The sequence below is a fragment of the Cololabis saira genome, chromosome 22 (genome assembly GCF_033807715.1).
Source record: "Cololabis saira isolate AMF1-May2022 chromosome 22, fColSai1.1, whole genome shotgun sequence".
NCBI lineage: Eukaryota > Metazoa > Chordata > Actinopteri > Beloniformes > Belonidae > Cololabis > Cololabis saira.
The window spans coordinates 22,674,586-22,697,641 of record NC_084608.1 but is presented as its reverse complement, the minus strand read 5'-3'; the positions used below and the strand labels follow the sequence as shown (position 1 = coordinate 22,697,641).

The 23,056-nt window shown below is 39.8% G+C and overlaps 2 protein-coding genes across 9 annotated transcripts in view; one reads left to right on the top strand and one right to left on the bottom strand.

The window, feature by feature from the left end:
- The window catches only part of acbd5a (acyl-CoA binding domain containing 5a), a 171,144-nt gene that overhangs the window by 29,816 nt on the left and 118,272 nt on the right, over positions 1-23,056 (bottom strand). The gene's annotated exons all lie outside the window — the stretch shown is intronic.
- The window catches only part of abi1a (abl-interactor 1a), a 64,377-nt gene that overhangs the window by 17,362 nt on the left and 23,959 nt on the right, over positions 1-23,056 (top strand). For all 8 annotated transcript variants that reach the window (XM_061713346.1, XM_061713343.1, XM_061713340.1 and 5 more), the window contains exon 3: positions 21,157-21,333. In XM_061713346.1, the coding sequence (XP_061569330.1) occupies positions 21,157-21,333 (177 nt within the window). The remainder of the gene's footprint in view (positions 1-21,156; positions 21,334-23,056) is intronic.

Below are 23,056 nucleotides of genomic sequence, written 5' to 3'. Positions count from 1 at the left end.
GGAATCTGATGAAAGCCTGTAAGAAATGGAAGAGCGATGATGACAGGAAGAGCATGATAATGGACACAAAAAGGAGGGGAAGAAAAGACGTATATTTACCCTCCTTCAGGCTGTCAAGTAGCTTTGAGCCAAAAGCAAGGTCACCGCGATGCCATTACCACCTTGAGTTTCCATGACAACCCTCTGAGTCACATTGGAAATGTGTGTGTGTAAAAGAAAGTTTATTGAGAGCAAAGAGAGCCAAATAATTAACTCGCAGTGGAGTTTACGTTGCTGAAGTTTTGTCTCCGCTGGTTAATGGGCATGGGAAATAACATACTTTTGCTATATTTAAACCCATGCTTGGGTAATTTTTTGTAGTTCTGGGAAAGTCTCCAAGATAAACTAATGATGTCAACTGAAGGTTCTCTTCTTTTGGGGGTTTTATTTTTCTGTTACGACGTTGGGGAAGAAGAGGTGAAATCTGGGCCGAAGACCAATCTTCAGTCTCTCGCTAATTTGCACAATCTGTCTCTGAGAAATCTGAAATAATTTATCAGCTTTATCCACTACAAAGCACATAGTGCCTGGTGTTATTTTCATTCATAATATCTGTATCTCTGTCCTTTTGCTTTTTCTGGAAGAGCACAAGCAGACGTTTGGATGTGCTCCGCTTGTAATGAACCATGAATCCGCTTAAATAATAAAAGTTCTGTCTTGTTCAGGGATGGATCATTACCATGCTTCCCTTACTGCTCATGGATATGAGATTACCAGAGCCCCTCGAGGCCAGTTTAGCATTCTGGTGAAAGGGTAATTGAGAGGGAAACATGCAGCTTGTGGGCTGCGTGTTGTTAAATAGGGGAAAAGAGAGAGAAAATTGACTCTGGTACCGATGAAATGTTATGAAGCTTCTCTATCGTATGAAGAAACCCTTCATAATTCACTTGCTGCGCATTAACATCACTTTCTTCAGGTATCTCTTTCTGAAGTTTCTGTGTTTAAGCTTTTACTGAAGGTAGAGATGCTTCAGTCTGTGTGGTGAGACACTTCCTGGCGTCATGGCTGCTTCCTTTGGTCTGCCTAAACTTCTAACCCTGGTCAGGGTGTGTCTGCTTGCTGATGGCATCTCTATGACTGGAATGCATCTTCCGTTATGTTTCCCATATGATGGGAAGCAGAACTCCCTTTGGTCAGTGGTTTTTGTTTTTTTGCAGGGCTTCACAGGGCTCCTGACTCGTCCATCTAGTTGGATTTTGTGAACATCTCTTGGGGCAAATACATTTTACAGATGGGTGCAGTGATGGGGCTTGTGAATGTACATTATGTTTCTTCTTTTTTTTTTTTTTTATTACTGCCATCATCATATATCTTACACGAGGAAGCAATTATCATTGCTAGAAAGTGCTAAACCCACCCCGTCATCATAACAATGACTGTGATGTACCTACAGGACTGTCTCAGAAAATTAGAATATTGTGATAAAGTCCTTTTATTTTCTGTAATGCAAAAATGTCATACATTCTGGATTCATTACAAATCAACTGAAATATTGCAAGCCTTTTATTATTTTAATATTGCTGATCATGGCTTACAGCTTAAGAAAACTCAAATATCCTATCTCAAAAAATTAGAATATTCTGGGAATCTTAATCCTAAACTGTAAACCATAATCAGCAATATTAAAATAATAAAAGGCTTGCAATATTTCAGTTGATTTGTAATTAATCCAGAATGTATTACATTTTTGTTTTTTTTAATTGCATTACATATAAAAATATAAGAAAATAAAGAACTTTATTACAATATTCTAATTTTCTGAGACAGTTCTGTATGTTCAGTTTGAAAGCAGCATACCTCATTTGGCTTTTTTATCTGTTGGTTCCTCTTATTTTTTATTTTTTATTTTTTATTCATGTTTTCAGGAACAAAGTTTCAGATCTTCCTGATAAGGATGCAATGTGGAGTCAGCATTGGGGTTTAGAATTTAAACACTTAAATGACGGAACAGAGGCGCTGATGCACGAGTCTGCAGATGAGAAGGAAATGACCACATTGTTGGTATATCCAACAATGCTGCAAGAGAACAGCTGCTCTTCACTGATTTAAATTAGTTTGAAAGAGCTGAAGTAAAGTGAATATAACAACCGTTTCCTCTGTGTGCAGCTGGATGTGACGATGATGGATCCACCACTTAAATCAGGTTAAGGCGTACAACATAAACTTTATTTCATTGTGATTACCGATAGGGTGGTTGCAATTTTCTTGCCCGATTCCTGTTTGCTTCCCTTAATTGTCTTAGCTTTTGTGTCCTTAATAGCATTGCACATGCTTAGTATGGTAATTGTTTCCTGGGCCCTATGGTTGACTGCTGACCTGGCCATACGGTCTCATGTCCGGTGGGATAAGCAGCTTCTCCGTGACTATGCTCCGGATTTAGCGGTTACAGAGACTGGAAATCCTTATCTATTTGTATTTCTGTCAAGGGGAAAGTATTCCAGTAAAGTTGGTTGAAAAGATCCTTTCAGTTAATCCAATTCAATGTCATTCAATCCAGTTAAATTTCAACTAAATTATATTTTATTAATCTCAAAAGGTAAATGGTGATGTTGCACTCTGAGACTTTTTTTGCTGGTCTCAGTTATTCAGCATGTTATAAATAAGTTTCCCTCCAGACCTCTGCCCTGTTGGACAGGCCTGAAACACCTCCCCACCAAGGAAGCAGCCAGGAAACCTCTGAAACAGATGCCCAAACCATCTCAACGGGCTCGTCTCCATGTGGACAAGCACCTACTCCACCCTGAGCCCCTCTCGGGTGACTAAACCTCTCACCCGAAATCCAGGACCCTCTATTGGGCCCGACACCTGAACGAAGTGGTCATATGGTTCTGTTGTCATCTGGGGATGGGAATAATTGAAGTCCTGTTGTTCTGACCGCCAATCAGAGACTGGTTCTTCTTGGGACTTTGTTGCTCATTGTCACCAGTATCCAAAAAGTGCTCGATTTACCAGGAAAAAGAAAAATCAGAATCAGAAAAAGGTTTATTGCCAAGTTTGTTAAACACACACAAGGAATTTGTTGTGGTGATTGGTGCAATACAATATAAGAGCAAATCGTTCAAGTACACTTCCATCTATCATCTGTGTGGAAGTTATGGAGCGTTTTGTGGTTGACTTCAATCAATGGCCACATCTGGCACACCACATCATGACCGTCTTACCATCCACCTGTTTTCTCTCTCCTTCTTTCTGGTTTCACAAATGCTAGACGGCCACTTTCAGTCATGCTCTTCTTTGTGTTAATTCTACTTTTGAGTAACTGGTCTGCTTCCTTGTAGCTTTAGACTGAAGCAGAGCTTTGTTGAGCCTCAGTGCTTGCTTGTTATGTATAAATCACTTTAAACTGTATCAAATTCGTACAGTATAATGCAGTGTGGATCCAGCATCAAAACAATGAAGTGTCGAGGTGTAGTTTGGACACAGACAGAATATTACTCACATTAATTCTCTTTGTCAGTTCATCTTGTTAACTAACACCTTTATCAGTTTGCACATGTTGACTGCATTCTGTGAGCAGGAGATTCAGAATGATGTAGCTGGCATTTGTGTCTAACTTGAACTGAAACTTCAGGACCGGCCGATGTGGCATCTGCAACAGAAATAAGAGCGTTGACGTGCAACACGTTTGCAGAGTATGTGAGTGTACCTGCAGAAGCTGCAACATTTGTATGTGTGCTGTTGGTCTGCTTGACACCTTCCCCTGCATTCATGTTGTGGCAGAAGCTGAGGGGTGAATAGAGGAGCTCGTGAGGTTTCCACCTTGTGCTGCATGTGAGGTGGCTGCTAAGAGGCTGCGAACAGGGAGAGCTTTGTCTGTGTGACGGAAGAACATGCTGCACACTGAGTACTCTGTGATACCCCCAAAATAGAGAGGGAAGACAGAGTTTTCCTCTGACCCTTATCTAAAGTCCTTGTCCTCTCATTACTAACACTTATTCGGTTTTACAAAATTGAAGAAGTCAAGGCAGATTGACATAAACGCATTAGATCACCTTCTCAAAATCAGAGAAAGAGAAGGTTTGACTTTGGGAATAGTCCAAAGCTGGTAAAAAGTGGTTCTACCAGCTCCCTGCATTTAATTTATCAAAGAGTCCTGTCAAAGATTGGCCCATAATTCTACCAGACTTATTGCATCGACTGAGGGTGACAGCAAGTTCAGGTGGTCCATGACCTGTTTTTATATCCTCCTTAAGTTTGACTAAATTACAGGCCGTCCAGGATTTCACTTCAATGATTATATAATTGTACTCCAGCATGTGTATATTCATTTCACAATAAAAAGTGTACTCGGCACTGCACACAAGTCCATTTAAATACAGTCCAATTCAGTTATTTCAGTCAAATGCAATACCTCATAATCTAAATTACCCCAATTTGGTCCAATTCATTATAATTACATTCTTATAATGTAGTTTCTTTAGAAGCATTTTAGGTAAGGAAAAAAAAGACTGCACTTTATATTTTTATGGATAGTACTCATTCTGGTGCTTGTGCTTTTGAGTCGAGTGACGTTTTTTTAACCATTTTTAAGTTTTATAGGCTAACTAATCTAAGGCGAGGTCAAAGTTGACCACATTGATCATGTAGTAAAGCATGTGGATTTATCATGTCGTACCCGCAAACTGACCAAATCTTATTTCTTGTGGGATTATAACAACATCTAAGACATTTAACTTCAAGACCTTTCTTGTAAGTATGAATCAAAAGTAAAGATATGAAGCCACTGATGCCTTTACATCATTTAACACCTCCCACCACACAGTCGGAGCTATTTAAAGCATCTTTATGTTCTCTGATCATGTGGTCAGGAAGCCTTTTGAATACCACGCTCTCAGGAATTTCCCTTTAAAGCTATGATTTTTATTTTTTTTTAAATAATTGTCTGGTGGAACATTGTGACTCATGACAGCAGGTCAGTAGAAGAAGAAATACTGACTCAGACGTAAATTTTGGGAAACTGTGACCAGCTTAACCTTAATGGGGGACTCTGCTGTGCTGGTAAAAAAAAACCCATTGATTTCCCCCCCCCCCCTTTTTTGGGGTTTTTATGCATTTTACAACCTCTTCTTTTGGCACTGCCGAGGCATTTACACTGTCAATCACTTGGACCTGGTCCATGTTCACATTGAACCCAGTGACCACAGAGATGAAGCAGCACAACAGACTGAATACATAAAGCAGCAGACAAATGAAAACACACATTCACTCATCTATTAAACACTCCAAATATGTTCCCACAACCGTGGGGTTCACTGAGTTGTGCAATATTATCTGATTTCACTCCCCCCCACTGTTTTGTGTTCAAAGCAGAATTCAGTTTGGATGCATGAGTCAATCTTTTTACACATTTTACTGCTTTGATTTGTCATTCCAGTTCTCGTTCATAAGAAGTACGCTTGTGTGCCTTTACGCTCAGTTTTGAATGTAGGTGATAACTCTGTGATGACCTGCTGAGGAAAATTGACATTTACCCCTCCTGCTTTGCCTTTCATGCAATATGGACTGTCCTGCATCTTCCAGTGGTGTGTCATTTGCTACGGATGCCTCTTTGGCTCTTTCCACACGCCTCTTTCAAGGGAGAACACGTGTACCTTTGTAGCCCATCAGTGCCTCGTATAAAGGCACAGAGATGGCCTGGGGAGGGACATTGATGTGCTACAGATACATCTCTGAGCCACCATCAGCCGTAAACACAAAGCCAGATCCACGTGTGTTTATATAACAATACATTGAAATACACACACTGCAAAAACAGCTCCTTCTAGAAACAAGCCTAATATTCCCAAATCTAATCAAAATTATCTTATTTTAGGCAAAAAGGTCTATGCCAATGGGGTAAGAAAAATGTTCTTGACTAGAATACTTAAAACTAGCAAAATAGCCTAAAATAATCTTGAATTTCCTTGAAACGAGCCATTTGTTTTTCAGAACTGGTTTGCAATGAAAAGTATTTGTCTGTCGAGTAGTCAACAACTAATGTGTCATGCCCCCTACGTGCCTCTACATAATGTTTCTGTGAAATGACAGCTGTTTATCGTTGCTCAAACAATCACCGCTCCAGAACTTCACCGGTACCGCAAGCATCCCACGGGTCACAGAAAAGCTGCAAGACATCTGCCATCTTGTGATGTTGCTCATTTACTCCCTCCTTCTCCTCATGCTTCCCTCTTTGCTGTTCATATGTTCTTCTCCATCTTTTATAGTTAGTCACATACATGTCTTTTCTGTTCCTTATGTAGTGAAGTTACTGTTTGTTTGGGATGTTAATGCAGTTTTATGAGTCACATTCACCCCCCAATGCTAAAATGACTTGAAATTTTACTACATTCATTTTATTTTTAACTGAAAACTGCTTCATTTGATGTCAGTTTGGTCCCAAATGAAAATTTACATCCCTTATTATCTAATGATAGACGTGGAATTGTTATTTCAGAAAGTTCCTGTTCCCCCCCACATAGTTTTCATATCAAATTGGACTTATTTTTACATTTTAAAGTGGTTAAAAGTCACTAAATTGGATGATTTCTTATGTTGTTGCCAAAATCAAAAACCATTACCACAATATTTATTGTTTCATAGATTTTAAAATTAAATTTCTTATCTATTGACCTATTTGTCAAACCAAGAATACAATGTTTGTAAAATGTTTTATTAATCACTGGAAGACTATGAAAAAATATACAGACATGGAACAATGACCTTTTACGTTGGCTTTGATACTGGCTTAGTTTTTACTGCAACAATATAATTTCCCTTTTGGGATTAATAAAATATAATTGAATTAAGTTGTGGTCTGACACCATCGTGAGAACTGCCTGGGTTCCCTCTTTGTGTTTAAGAAGTTTGCAACGCTCCCACATCACAGCTGGAGTCGTCCTGTTTATCTGTCCGTCTGTCATCCAGACTTGTGACAGTCATGAACATCATGAGATTGTTACTCCTGACATTTTTGAGGTTAAAGGTCAGTGGGATGTTTTGTTACAAAACATTGTTTTCGAAAATAGTTGCAGTAATTTTATCAAAATAACAAAATGTTGTACAATTAATAGAATAAATTCATGAAATCCAGACATTTTATTGCCAAAAATGTCAACATTCACTCATTAAGCGACATCATCTATTAAATGCCACAGGAACTGAAGGAAAGATTAAAGTAAACTGACATTTGATCAGTTGACAGAGTCAAACAAGTACGAGATGGGAATTACAGCTCTGTATTGTTCGATTATTCAGTGCTTATCAATATATTCATAATCAATAGTTTGAGGGATAGTGAACACATTCAAAGGAGTGTGCTGGAAGATGGAAACAAGTGATTCGTTATGGGGATCCCAAAAAGGAGAAGCAAAATAATTTTTGAAATGTTAAGAGTTTGAATAACATCTGAAATAAGGTACATCTTTAAGGAGCAACAACAAAGACAACAAGCAGATCTTCATATCTGCATAACTCAAGTCACCCCTTCAGATCGAGTATTACAAGACACTGTAGACATGTTTCCCACCTGCAGTGTCTCCCAACATTAAATGTCGAGTCTGGCAGCCGCACACGCTTGAACACTCGCACTCCATCTGTCCAGTGTGGGTAAAGGTTAGAGGAGGTCAGACATGATGTGAAGTGACTGGTGGCTGACCTTGTTTAGTGAATCATACGCTGCTCGTTTGTGTCGTCACTTCCTCTTCTTTTCTTCCTCCTCCATCCCCTCTGCACTAGGGCTGTTCGATTTTGCCCAAAAATAAAATCTCGATTTTTTTTTTTTCTCTCAAAATCCGATTTTCGATTACGATTATTTTGTGAATTGACAAAAGGCAAAGAAATGATTTCAAATATGCTGTTTTTTTATTGAACATTTGCCACATTGGGCTTTAAGTGCAAACTTTGCTCTTATTAAACCAAAAATAAATGAATAAAGTGCAAAACTCTGTAAAATAAGTTTAAAAAAAGTTTAAAATAAGTTAAAAATAAATATAATAAAATATAAAGTTTTATCTCTGAAAAAAAAAATCAGCAAATCAGCACTTGCAAACATACAGTAAGTTATATTTCCAATTAAATAAAACAAGACATTTTCTAATTAAACTAAACTGGGTCTTTGCATGCTAAATAATAATGCAACCCATGAAGGAGGTAGAGGTGTGTAATGTCAGTCATTACATTTGCTATTCACATTTGCAAGTTTTTTGCAAGGAACACGAGCCGGTCTACCGCATCTGGCTTGAGGGATGCCCGGTGGCATGTTACAACGCCCCCTCCTACACTAAAGAGCCTCTCCGATGGGGCACTTGTCGCAGGTATTGAGAGGTATTTCCATCAATCATTAATATGGTATCAATCATTAATATGTGTGCAGACAAGGTAAAAAAAAAAAAAAAAGTGAAAAATCGATTTTACGATTTTCACGTTTTAACATCGTTCTAATTACATAATCGCGATTACGATTTAAAATCGATTAATCGAACAGCCCTACTCTGCACCTATGTGGCGCTTTTGCATTAGTCTCACTTCTCCCCGGTTCTACCCGCTATGGCCCCATTTTGCGCTTTCGCACTAGGGCTGAGACGGGTAAAGCCGCTCCAAGTCGATACTTTTTTCTGTAACCATTTCAGCCAGGTTCTTAGCGGGCTGAGAAGGGACTATTTCTGACGTCACCACCTCCTCGCCACCGATTGGTCGGGGGGCGGGGCCGTCACCACCCTCCTCGCCTCTGATTGGTCGGGGGGCGGGGCCGTCAGACGTTTGAATCAGGAAGCGGGAGTCAGAGCGAGGCGACTCGCGGCTCGCAGCGATTTTATTATAAAGCGCAAAACGTCTGTTTGGTGATCCAACTCTGAGGTGCAGATGTTCATAAACCTGGTGGCTGAGGAGAAAAAATTTAAAAAGGGATGCAGACGGGCTGTTTTACTCTCAGCCGCTCCCGGCTCCAGCTGATTTCTGATCAGCGGCGACAGGAACAAAGCGGTTGCGCAATCGAGTACGTCACAGCAGCTTCACCCAAACCTGCCCGCTTCTCCCCTGGCAATGCGAAAACACACGGGTGGAACTGTGCCGTACCGCGCCGAGCGGAGCCGGGCTGAACCGATACTAGTGCAAAAGTGGCTATGGAGTCATTGGTACCAACAAGCTGGTGCTGTTTTGCTCCTCCTCCCTGTAGAGGGATATGTGGGGAATAGTTACACATCCTGTTTGAATTGTTACTTTACTGGAGATGCGCTTTGGTGCTGGGATTTGTTTTGTGGTGTTTGTTGCCTCAGTTGTTGTGTGGGTTTAAGTCCCGGTGTGGTAAAGGCTTAGTCTAAGCTTATATGCAAACTTCACGGCTCAGTCAGAATCCCGTTTTTGGCTGCGGCCCAAAGTGTTATAGGCAATAGTCGGCCGAGGTGTTTCCATATGTGCTGTGTTAGCAAACAAAACGTCGACCTTCGCAAGCTCTTTTGACTCCTGTTTGTTGTTTTTTTTTCCCCTTTTTTCTGCTGTGCAAGTGAGAAATATCGTCTTTCTAAGGTTTCACACATGTCTTGTTCTCACAACCTCCAGTCCTGGCTCTATTGTGCCTCACAGGGGTTATTGGATTTAACGGAGGAATTCAGTTTTTGAGGGATGTTCAACGAGAGGGTGCCAAAGTGAGAACTCCCTGCAGTGCAGATGACCTTTCCTTTTTTTTTTTTTTGGCTTAGAGAATGAACGGATACTCAGACCTGCTCCATGTTGAACCAAGAGCTTTGAGAAATGGCTCCATGACAGGGCCTGGGGACAAATGTTTGACTCCGGCACATGACGGGCCTCAGATGTGCTGGCCCGGATCACGTTGAGAGACCAGACGGAGAGGCGTTTGCTCCGTTTCCAGAGCCGTTTTGGCTCAGTGTGGAGTTAGGGGGGCGTTGGACTGAACAGTTATTGCAGATGAGCGTGGATGTTGTGAGAACCACGGAACAGATACAGCATCCTGGAGGCGTGAGCAGGATTTTACTGGTTCACAGCTGGGATGATGGAAGACATTGGGTCAGGAGGGTTTGTTTAAATCACAAGATCAACCTGGAGAGTCATAAAAAAGACAGAAAATAAAGAGTCAGAGGAAATATCGTTATTCCCTTGAGAAATGCTTGTTAACGTCTTCTCTGCTGTCAAACACCAAAACACAAAAACCTGCAATTGACATTTAAATCATAAAAGATTCAATTTTCTTTTAACTCTCAAATCTGTTCACTTTTGGCTGCCTTGGAGAGCACGCTGTGATCAAATGATGATGAATACCGGATGAATATCTTTTTACCCAGAATCCACTGAGAAGGAACTACAGGTTTTGCAGGCTGATGGTAAACTTGTACTCTGTACAAGTAATGCTATTTAAGAGGTTAAACTTGAGCTTTTATTCTATAATATAATGTTTACTTTCAAGTTGACGGATACTTTCTTTCTCAGCGTTTAAAGAAGAAGCTTTGCTCTCTTTTGCTATTCTGCTGAAAAGCCTCCCCCGCAAACGGAGCACCAAGGTCACATTCAGCATTGTTCTTTCTTTCCTGGGATGGAAACCCTAAAAGCTGCAGAGGAGCAACAAGTTTTGAATTTGGTTTCGTTGTTTTGATCTGAGATTCTACTTCTCTACGTGACGCCCCATTCATTGTTCGCATGTTGACCTTTAACCTTTTAAACTTTTCAACATCTTCGTTGACAACTAATGGCACGTTAGATGACAGTGGCGCTCAAAGTTTAAAACTCTTTATCCGTGAGTGGCTCATTAAAATTGATGCATAATTCATTTATTATTTCATGGGGCAGTTGGGGATTTTCTTTTTTTTTGTAGCAATGCATAATATAAAAAAGGCAGTGTTGTGGAAATGTTTGGAAACTGATTTGGATGCCTTTTACCATGGCAACGGACAGGGATTGAAGGTGGTCAGTTCAGCCCAGCAGTGTTTGACTTTCATGAGGCGAAATCAAGGCATATGACCTCCTTAAAGAACAGTTAAAGCAGCACAACGTAACTTTCAGCTTTTCTGAGTTTGGCGGCATCTTTTGGACAAAAGCGGTATTGTTTTACCAGAAAGAACACTACGTTTCCCATGAGCACCAGCGCGTACTGCCGGAAAACTCCTGTCCCGTCGCGTGTATTTGTTTTGATGAGAGAAGACGGGACGCTTTTCTGTTTCACCAAGTGAACAGACGGAACGCAAAAAAAAAGATGTTAAACTTCTGGAAAGGAACTGGAATTTACCGGGATACCTTAAACAAGGAAGCCAGGGAGCGGTATATGGAGAAAATAATGATTATTAACGGTCTGGATCCATATGAAATCCCTACTGAAGAGCCATGTGTTTCAATAAATTAGTATAATAGTACAACATACAGTACACGTTTTGTATCCCTCTTACTTCTCTTTTCTTTTTTTTTTGACTGCTATATTATGTAGAAGAGGCTCCGAGGCGTGAGCAATATTTTTGTTTTCCTCGTGAGATTATTTTTTTCCTCTGCAGCTACAAATAAGAGTTAATATTTTTTCCTGAACAAACTAGTTTTATCTGAAGATTGGGGTTAATTACACCGCAGAGAGCTGGCCAGCAACTGCGTTTAGCTGGTGAAGTGGGGAATAAAACCCGTGTTTTGATCCGACCCGGTCTGTGTGTGTGTTTGTGGCTTAAGGCTGATTTATGGTTCTGCGTTAAATCGACGCAGAGCCTACGGAGTACGTTGCGCATCGCCCCGTACCCTACGCCGTAGGTCTGCGTCGATTTAACGCAGAACCATAATTCAGGCTTTACTGTGTGGAAGGTGTTTGGTCGTTACAGCCGCAATCCAAGCGAGCCGACGACTCTTTCACTCTTTTACTTTGTTATCTCAGATACTTGGCCTGCGTGGTTCTGCCTCCGAGCAGGAAACCGTTGAAAAGTTAAACCATTAGGATCTTTTCCCCACGTCTGTTGTGTGTGGAGCTGCTGCAGCCACAACGCAGCAACGGGTTACCAGCTTCTGCGGAGCTGCGCTCCAAGCCCCGCCCATTTTCGTCTCGACTGCGAATCGGAAAGGAGGGGGAAGTGACGTATGCCGTAAAGCAGTCAAAGATTTGTAGTTTTTTAGTGTGGCAGGGTTCCTACCATGCTCCTCAAAGTTACATAGTGCCAGTGAAGGCGATACAGACCCCTCAGACCATGACAGAGGTGTCATTAAACCTGTTGGAAGTTGATGTACCATCACAATGACTCTGGAAATATGATATTAAGGTGGAAAAGTTTTATTAGAATTAGATTTAAGGTAAGCATCGTTTTAATACAACAAACAAAATTGAATTAATTCAACCTTATCTTGATCTTGACACCCAGATCGGTGTAAACCGGAGTCAAGTTCTCTCGTCTGATTTATGTCTGACCTGGCAATAAAGCTTTTCTGATTCTGATTCTGATTAAGAGGATAATTGGCTGCTTCTGTAGTCTATTGATAAGTTCTGGTTTGTGTCATGGAAGTACTGAGGTTCTGTAAACCAATTTTGAGGCCTTTTTTCAGATGGCACGCAGTAGGTTTGGTTGCTTCTCTTTTGAACCAGTTTCTATGTTTTAAGCAGTGCAACAAGGTTTTTGCAGCCGTGCTGCACTCAGCTCAGTGCAGCACGGCCCAAGGAAATGAGCGCCGTCCCGGCAACTTGCACCGGGAAAAAAAAAAAGTTCATCTTGGATGCAGCACTCTTGACACCTCAAATTTGCCACTAACCTGACGGTCGGCAAAGACCATCCCAGGGAAGCTGTTTCCCGGTACCCAGTATCCTGGTTGTACAATGCCAGTTCAAAGACAGACTGTGACAGAGAGGGCAGCTTTGATGTGGGAAGAAATATCTAACAACTGGGCTTAACATGTATTTTATAAGCGGTAGAGACGTCATTATTTTGAACTTAAATACTTGTCTGCGTGGTTGGGATTGATTTGTTTTTACTGCTAAGCACTCTGTGCTGCATTTTATTGTATGAAAAGTGCTGTGTAAATAAAGTTTGATTTTATTGATTGATTTGATCGATCGTCCCTTGTTTTGTGAACCTCAGTGCTTCTTTTCCCCATCAGTCTCCCAAACTGCTCCCGACTGAAGTCCACCTGAAAATGGTGTACAGCCTAAACTCCCCCAGCTCCTGAGCCACAGCCTTGTCGTCTTTGCTGCAGCTCAACTTCCAAAACATTTTCACAATAGGTGTTGCTACTTTTGTGAAGGTCTGGGAATTTCTAACCATTAAAGGATGAGGTTCTCTTATTTTCGTTGGGGGGTATTGAGGGGTTGCAGGGACTCTGTAGAAACCCTGAATCATCCCAACAAATGAATTCTGTGTGGAAGCTCTTAGGTGTGCTGGACCATCTGTTTTACATCAACCTTTATTTGATCCAGAAGCTCATCAGATTTTGTGGATCTGCATGTCTTGGTAATGCATATTTTTTGGCAAACATTGTGACATTCCCAACTGATCCACCAAGTCCTTCTATCTTAGTTACCACAACATCATCTTTCCCTTTTTTCCCCCTCTGTGTTTTTGCCTTTCACAAAATCCCCACATTGAGGAATCTCTTAAGAGGAAGTTCAAACTAGGGAATGATTGTATTTGTACTAGAAGAGGCCCAGCAGACCAGGAGGAGAAGAGAGCTCCCTTCACGATGCTTCATCATAACATAAAAATACAAGAAATCACTTTATCAAACCGATCAAATCAATTTGAGTTCAGGAAAAAGGTTTTGCTGTCAATCAAATTTCCTTAAAAAATAACACTGAAAAAATATTTCTAAAATGAAGACGTGTTCAGAGTGTGTGACAGGTTCTTACCTTTGTGATAAATCCACAGAAGGTCTGAAATTGAGGATCAAATGTGCTGAGCAGGTGTGTGTTTCATAGATGCTATCTGCTGCTAATCCCGCAGGAGAAGAATGAAGAATAATGTCTGATTCCTGATCTTGGCTTACGCCCAGAAACGTCTTTTATTCTTCCTCTCATTTCATTTTCACATGGAGTTCTGGTTTAGATTTTAGGGAAATGGGACGGTTGATGTTCTGAACCAATAGGAGCTCTTTTCAGGAATGTACATTTGTGTGTTGTAACGCTGAGATGTTTTTTTTTTTCTTTTCTTTTAGAAGTATGTTTATTGGTTTTTGCTTATTAACAACACAAGAAAACTTAACACAACGACAACATAACGCTAAATCTTATAAACATTTTACAGTCTGTCTTTAATCAATTGCAGATTTGTCTGCTCTCAAGACCATATTTTAATGTGTGTGTATGTATTCACACCCACGCACACATTGGTATGTCAAGTATGTTTGTGTAGTGTAGCTGTAGGATTTCCCCCGATGTTGTTTGTAATCACCCAGCTCAAACCCACTCTGCTTACGGCCCACGCTGCAGAGCAGCTCGTTTTGTGTGTTTTGTATATTTGTGCATAGCCAATGTTTTACTGAGGATATCTCCTCATGGCAAATGGAAAAAGCTGATAAGTTTCTTTTTCTCATTGTGTGCTGAAGTGAAACCAGGTGTCTCATAGACTTATCAAGCACTACAGATTGGCTTTTTCCCCCGTCCTTTTTCAGTCACTGATTATCCCAGTCTGCATTCGTCTGGTGTGAAGTTCACAAGTAAATTTTATGCGAGGATTCGAAATTCCATTTCCGTCGCTTTGGTTTGCCGTGGACTGAGACTGAGAGATCCAAGCTTCTGCAGAAATGCTGGGTGGAAGCTTTTTGCTAACATTTATGATTATTTTATTATTATTTTATACATTTTTTAATAATTCTTTTTTTCCTTTTGTTTCTGCTGGCCTAAATAAAACCAATATTTTTCCTTAACAGTAGATGTGAAATGGTGGAGGACTAGACAATCCTGTTCCTATCACTGGGTTCTTTCTTTGAACAGAGAAAAGCTCAGTTTATCCCAGAAGATCAGGGCTCTCAGTTATAACTTTGCTTTTTTTCTTTTACTCAGTTTATAGTGAACTGTTTCATTATTTCTGTATGAGCAGCAGGAGTTACTGGAGGCCTTTTATGTGTTAGATACACAAATGATGACTGGGAGTGAGTTTATTCGGTTTCTTTTTGAGAATAAGGAAACACAAGAGAATACTTTCTGTATTTTATGATGATGTGCTTTGATATTTTACAAGTCCGACATTCAGATCTGTACAACGAGTTTACTATTTTATATACAGTACTTGTAGTTAGTGGTTTGGAAGTGTGGAAAAAGAAACCGTGTTCTGCTGAAAAAATTTGAGAATATGTCCTCAAAAGAGAGAAAAGGCATTTGCAGGATTTACTCCAGAAAAATTGGTATCTACAATCTTACAGGCCCAACAAAACCCGGATGTTCAGGCACATTTAATTTGCAGAAAGAGAAAAAAAAACTTTAGTCATGACAAAACTGGAGTGACACTAACTTATTCACAATATAAAAAAAGAGAAACATGTAAACCTTTAATCTCATATTTATTTTTTTATTATTATTATTTCGACCTCCTTCCCATCTCTGATTTGTTTTATTTTAAACATGAAGCTGTCATAATATAGCGTTTTTTTTTCTTTTTTTTTTTAAACTGTAGTGTTTTCTTTGTTATTCAGCTGGTTTTCCAGAAAATCTCATGGGACCTTCAATTAAATGTTTCATTTGGCTAAAAAACAGCTGATGCATCATTGCTACGAACTCATCAAAAAAGCAAAACAATGCAATGTTAGCTCAGAGTATTAGTAGTGTGTTTCCTGCAGGGAAGGTTTTCTGGGCTGACTCCTTCTAAGGTGTTAAGGATGAAAGCAACAGCTTAATGACATTTCCCCAAAATTGTATTCCTCATCCTCCTCCTCCTCCAAGCTTGTTGCTTCCAATGGTCAAATGCAGGATTAAACTTATGTAGGTAATAAGGAAGGTAAAGAAGAATAACTTTTATAACCGCCTGGTTTGTGTCAAGTGGAGAAATTATTACAGAAGATGAAAGTTACAGACTTCATCTGTACAGGAATATTCTGTTCAAATATCACATCATTATTATTTCTCTAAACAACTCGCAGTTTGAATCGATGTAGCTTCTCTAAATAACTAACTCTGAAGTGACCTCTCGGTCCCAGCAGACAAAATGTCATTCTCCTCTCAACAAACCAAGCTAGGAATGTGGACAGTTGAACAAATGTATCAATGTGACACAGCTTGTTTGAAAACTGTTTCTATGACAGATTGCTCTCTTGGGATAAATCAACTTGTCATCACTGAATTTAAAGTTTACCACACACCAGGATGTCTTGTTCAACAGATAAAATGACGTTCACATCCACCTGCAACATTCAGCGCTAAATGCATAGAAAGAAAGGAAGAGAGAAAGAGAGTGTCGAGATACCCAAATTGACATTTGGCTGTATTAATATACGAGTTCAGCCCTAGTGCTAACATTAAATTCATACAGATTGAACCTGAAACTGACTTCCAATAAGTAGTTTCTGCATTCACAAATCTTTTAACCCATTTTCAGATGCCTCAGACTTTTATTGCTAGACAACACCTCACATCTTCAGAATCTTGCTGAAGTTCAAACATTAAAGTGGCTGAGTCTGTATCACATTAGGAGCTGTGGGATGTCCAAGTGCCGCCCTGACCAGAATGGGAACAGACCGTATTAAAAGTAAAGAACTACATCACCGATATTTTCAGTGCTTGTTGCTACCGACAACACAACAATGATCGGTCATTGTGGCAGCCGCAGTGCTGACTCACTCGTATCCCAAAACTTGGAAAAAACTAAAACCTCAAAGTCCAAAGAGATCTTGCATGGACTTTTTTGGTATATCTGTCTGGCTAGAATCTGTGGATGACGACGTTGGCAGCAGTTCCAGCTCAAGTTGGAGATTTTTCTTGTGGGTGTAGCAACAATTGCAAGAGACTTTGTGGGATAAAGAGAAGACATCAACTTGAAAATAAAGGAGGTGATGAGTAACGAGTAAGATGGTGAGAAGGGGAGGTACTTTAAATCCTGATGGACAAGCCAAACGGCCGAGCCAAAAGCTGCTCGGTTTTCTGGGAAACCGGCCACAGGACTCAGACATACGTGTGACAGTACTGAGAGCCAGTGTGAATCATCCAGCTTTCAGACTTCAGCCTCTTTCCACCTCAGAGATGGACCACTGGGATCACGTAAACACCTTTTGCAGTGCCAGTTGAAAGCTAAAAGAAGCTCGCTGAGTGGAGGGAAGAGACAGCCTATTAACAATCCATCACTCACACAGAAGTTCCCCACTGGGTCGCTCTGAAAGGAAATCGAGCCTGAATGTGCTTTTCTGCTTGGACCATTCTGGACAGTGGATTAGTAACACGTTTTCAGTAGGGGTGGGTATTGGGAAGGACCTCACGATACGATACGCATCACGATACTTGAGCCACGATACGATACACATTGCGATATCCCGATTATGCGATATCCCGATTATTATATTCTACATAGTTCACCGAAAAATTTTAAAATGCATTACACATCTTAAAATCCAAGTTGTATATATGTACATCAGATGATAGTGATGGATCTTAAAATCCGAGTTGCACGTTCATCAGATTATAGTGACAATTCATGGGACAAACTGAGTCAAAACAATGTTTTATTATAACTATACAAGCTAAAGTTACAACATATTTGTATATGTTTTTCATATTATTTACATCATATGAAATTAACATTAAATTTAGTATGAGGTTGCTTTAATTATGTGGCAAATGATAATAAACACAAGAAAGATGGTACTAAAACCAAGGACAGGCACAGTGATCAGTCAGTATAGATATAAATCCATAAATAAATAAACCTCTGTCCATTATTTTTCATTTTTTAAGGACAGGCAATTGTGTTATATAAAAAATAAATTATAAAATGAAATAAAACGTGAAATAAAACCTGAGCTCAGTGCAGGGCCCTCCCAGGGTTGGTAGAGAGTGGCAATGCCCAGGACTGTCACTTAGGTAGGAGCACTGGGTGATATAATGGGAAAAAGATCGGGGATTAAAAAAAAAAAAAAAAAAAATAATTTGATATTTAAATTTTGAATATCGATATTGAATCGGCTGGAAAAGTATCGCGATATATTGCCATATCGATATATTTGCCCACCCCTAGTTTTCAGTGGGCTGCAGTCTCTCCTAGAAGTTGGATTAAAAAAATAGGGAGATCTTTTAGGCAACACGATCCCGCACTGTGACAGCAGTGACTGTTTTCCTGCCATACAGGAAGCAGATGAAGTCACGCCGTGTCGCCCTCTCACTTCCCTCCCTTTGCCAGCTGCGATGATGTTTGTCCACATGCTATTCTCTGATAAGGTGACTGTGTTCAGCCAAGACCAGATGCATTCCCAGTTTAGCTACAATATTTTACCAACAGTGCTCTTGTTGAGGAAGAGTTTGTCTCTGCGGTTTCGTGTTGAATTATTTTGACTGGAAACACCTGCTTCCCCATAATGTCTAATAACGCAACACCCAATGCCTCCTGTGCCGCACAATCATCGAGGATGTTGCGGGGATAATGAGGTGGAACAAGGTTTGTTTTTAAAAAGAAGCCAGTTGCTGAACCCTGTCATTCTTTTATTTATTATTTATTTTTTGGCTCAGTTGAATTTATGAAAAATGTTGAAATGATCTCAGAGTTGCCTGTGGAGTCAAGCTGTTAGCTCCGTGAGGCTCTTGCACTCGTGAATGAAATATTTGTGTTTCAGCCTCCTCTTTTTTTTTTTTTTTTTCTTTCACACTCATACTGAAGACTTTGCAGTTCTTTCATACATTAAGAGCCTCTCACATTCCAGCAGCCTTGCTCAGGTTAGAAGAGATAACCGCAGCTGACGCTTTGTCATCTCTCTTAATTCAAGCAGACACAAAGGCCCGGTGAAACAGAACGGATGTTTCCCCTTTTGTATGGGAAGTCTCTGTGGGAGCAATTATGCATGAGCAACGTTGCCTGTTATGAAATATTGATTCTTCCCTGTACTGTCATTCTGAACAATCCAGCTCCTTCTGCTCGTGCATGTCCTGCAAGCATCTGCTTTGCATCATCCTTTGTAGATACAAGAGATAATGTTGTCTCTCAGGCGTAAAGCTCTTTAATGTTGCAGTTAGGAAAATTAGGCTTGATGTTTCACAGAGATGTCACTTTGGTTGAGCTGGTACGGACCCCGTGCAAACAGACCAGGCCCATGTTCTCAGCTCTGCAGCGTGTGATACTTGAGGTCAGTCGGCCATACAGTGGAACAGTGCAGAATAAAGAAGAGTTGAGTCTAAATCCAGATCGCTGTGGCATGAAAGGAATCCTCTGTCGGCGCTGGTCACCCAGGACTCCTTACCCCCCCCTCCTCTGTGAGAAAGCCTCGTTTTCTTGGTCTACATTGCAGTCTTTCATGTCTAAGTGGAAGGGCAGCTACTCCTTGGGTCCCTTCTGACTGGTAGTAAGTGTTCCCCTTTTGGCTGATGATTTATGACGATTTAAGTCATGAATGAGCCATCCCTCGTGATTTTACTCAGGCACCTTACCTCAAGGAGGAGCAAACGTTCGGATGTGTCAACAGCTGTCATCTTCATCAGCCTGGCGTAAACCATGAGTCATTTACAGATGACATGCTTTGTAAAAGATTTAACTTTGAAAATTGTAGAAAAATCCAGTCACCCAAACATACCCCTCTTTGTCCAATGTCTAATTGGATTAGTCCAAACTAAAATAATAGCACCTTTTGAATCCGTGACACCAAATTCACCTCTTTATCTCTCTTCCTTTCCAATGCTTTAGAAAATATATTCTGATGTTCACACTCAGTTTGATGCTTTCAGACGTGGACCAGTTTGATATTGTAGTATTTTTGTGCTTCATTTGCCGATTTTGTAAGCCAGTGGCTGAGAATTTTTAGATTATATTCCCAAATGTCACTGTTAATGAAGCCGTTTGCCTGATTAAAAACTGAGGGAGGAAAGAGTGGGAGCTTAAAATCACTTCAAAATGAGAGAGGTTTCATTCTCCTCTTCAAAGTCCCATCCAAACAGTTCTTCATACATTAAATACTCGTGTTCTTCAAAACTCTAATTTTTTAAGTGTAGGTGGGAAACTGCCCTCCAGCAGATGACTCTGGATTGGTCTAGTTTTCTTGTTTGGTTTTTTGTTTTTCCCCAAATCTGATTCATCATGCAGTGCATGCTTTCAGTATCATGGGAAATTCTGTTGTGCATCAACTCAAGAAGGAGCAAAAGTGTATAAAACGGCACTGCAGTGAAACTATTGAAAGGATGATGTACTTTAGGCAACTTTTGAAGTGGATAGTAAACATACTTACATTTTATGCCAACAATATCTCTTGTCTTTGGACAACTTTGATTAAAGTTTTGATCCACTTCAAATGTTGACTAGTATATTAACTTTTCATCACATCCAACATTAGAAGAAGAAAACCTTGCTTCCACTGGCGCCTCCAACTAGTTTGTGTTTTGGCCCGGTGGTATTTACTACTTTTTTTTTTTAATTCATCAGTTTCTCACCTTGAAGGTTTGTTATTGCGCAAAAGTAAAAAGAAAAAAAAAACTAAAAACTCTCGCTCAAGCAGTCTTATATTTCTTGTGAGAAAACGATCTTTATCTCCAAAGGCATAAACACTGCATTTTTCACGCTGCGATAGTGTGAACCTAAAACCTTTTTTTTCTTTTGTGTAAAAATGTCATTTTAGTATACGATAGATTTAATTTTTATTTTCCTGAATTAATCATGCATTGTCCTGACGCAAGGCTCTATAACATGTGTTGAAATGTGTCTTTTTGTATTTATAGTTAACTAAACTTTCCATTTACATTTCAGACCATTTAAGTGACTCCCACCATTCAGTTGTGAGGCTAGAAATGTTCAGACGCACATCTTTCGATCGTTACTCCGTACAGGACTCGCTTCGTGTCAAATTCGATTTATTATTGAGCCCCGGCTGTTTTTATAAAAAGATTAAGTCCCCAGTGATGAAAATCACAGCCTTTTGATTTAATTAAACCATCCTAATCTTCTTTATGAGGAGTTTATTTAATCCCAGATGTCCATGTTGCGCCACACATCTTTTTTTTTTTTTTTTCCCCACTGTGGCATCGATCACATCCTCTTCTACTGTATTCTCCGTTTACAGACTGTGGACATCCATAAAGAGAAGGTGGCGAGGCGAGAGATTGGGATCCTGACCACGAACAAGAACACGTCAAGGACCCATAAGATTATAGCGCCGGCCAATGTGGAGCGGCCGGTCAGGTACATCAGGAAGCCTATTGATTACACTGTCCTGGATGACGTCGGTCATGGCGTTAAGGTGAGCAAATTTTATAATTCGTCCAGACTTCATGATTTTCTGAAACTGTTGTTTAGATCTACCCTCAGATAAGATTTCTCTGGACTCAGTCCATTAGTTTAGATTTGCCTCGGTTCTTCCAGTTTCTTACTCTGTCTAGTTCCCCCTCCCCTCGCCCTTTCCTTGCTTTCTAGCCAGAGGTATTCCTTTCTCCCTCTTTCTCTCCCTTCTCCCACTTTGTGTTTCTCACTCACACTCTCGTCTCATGTGCTTTCTCTTTCATCTTCAGAAAGCACCCTTTCTGACCCTACAGGAATATGTTTGAGTGTGGGTTGGTGGGAACTGGTTGGGGGTGGAGATGAACTAAAAAGCGATTACATCATACGGCTCTCAGAAAACTGCTCTATTCTTGGAGTGTGATGAAAATGGCGATCAGAGACAAACAAGAGAGGGATTTTTCAACACATTTAAGGCCCCTCTAATCATGTTTTCAAGTCATCCGGACATCAATTCAATCTGAAAGTTGGGAAAGAAGCTTTTTGAGCTGATAAACATCTGCAATTAAGCCCTGCTTTCAGGGTCGCGAGGTTGTTCTGACAATGATGTCGCTTCCTGATGGCTACAAGCGTATTTGATTGCCGTGTCCGTCCCCCTCTGAGCATCATCTGCTCCATCTATCAGCTCCATCAGTTGCAGCTGTTGCACAGATTGAATTAGAGACCCCCTCCATAACCGTCCCATAGTGGTGTTCATAATAAGACAGGATAAAAGCCACTATGCCGTTCTCGCTATGTTCAGTGGGGAATTATTTGAGCACTCACATCATGTTTAAAATGGCCATATTATGGTCATTTTCAGCCATCTAATTTTAATCTACGGTGCCTGAGTGGCTTTCCAGCCAACCGAGCCATCTGTCCAGTTAGGCTGTGACCTTTTCTACGATTCTCCTGTATTTTGGTATGAAAGCATATTGCATTCACTTCGAAAAATAAAAAAAAGAAGTGCATTTATTTCAGAATTTGTAACATTTTCTCCCCCCCCCAATTTTTTTTCTCTTTTTTTCTGAATTAATGGCACAATTTCTTTTCTTTTTTAAAATATTGTCTGATTCTCTGAATGAACAAGGTCATTTTTAATGAGAGAATGGAAAAAAATACTTTTGCTCGCATTATCTAAAATGAGCACAAAAAAGAAGTAAAAGAAGTCTAAAATAATTAGTACCATAAATCATCATATTGTAATTCATATAAAAAGATACCCTTTTACCATATCTATACAACTTAAACATGGGACTATATCCCAAAATCTACAAGTCAAAACAAAGTAAAACTGGACTAAAATAAACAATCAAAATCAAAATTCAATTTAATCAAAGGCTGAAGAGGATATGAAACCATGTCGTTAGAAAGATAAACTTTATTTCAGACACTTTGATCCATATCATTTTATTGAAAATGATGGTGTTAATTCAGAAAAAAACAAGAGAAGGATGTTTTTTTTGTTCATTTTTATATTATGTATTTAACTAAGAACTATAGACTGCAAGTTTGTGTCATTAATTTAGAGAAAAAAAAATGGCTAAAGTGAAGTGAAATAATCCAGGACTTTCTACTAGTGAAGAAAACTAGACGTATAATTTTTTTGCTTTTGTTTTGAACCAAGTAGCTATTTATTTATTTATTTATTTATTTATTTATTTTCCTTCTCTCTTTTCCAAGCAGCTATTTATAAATGCAAATAAATG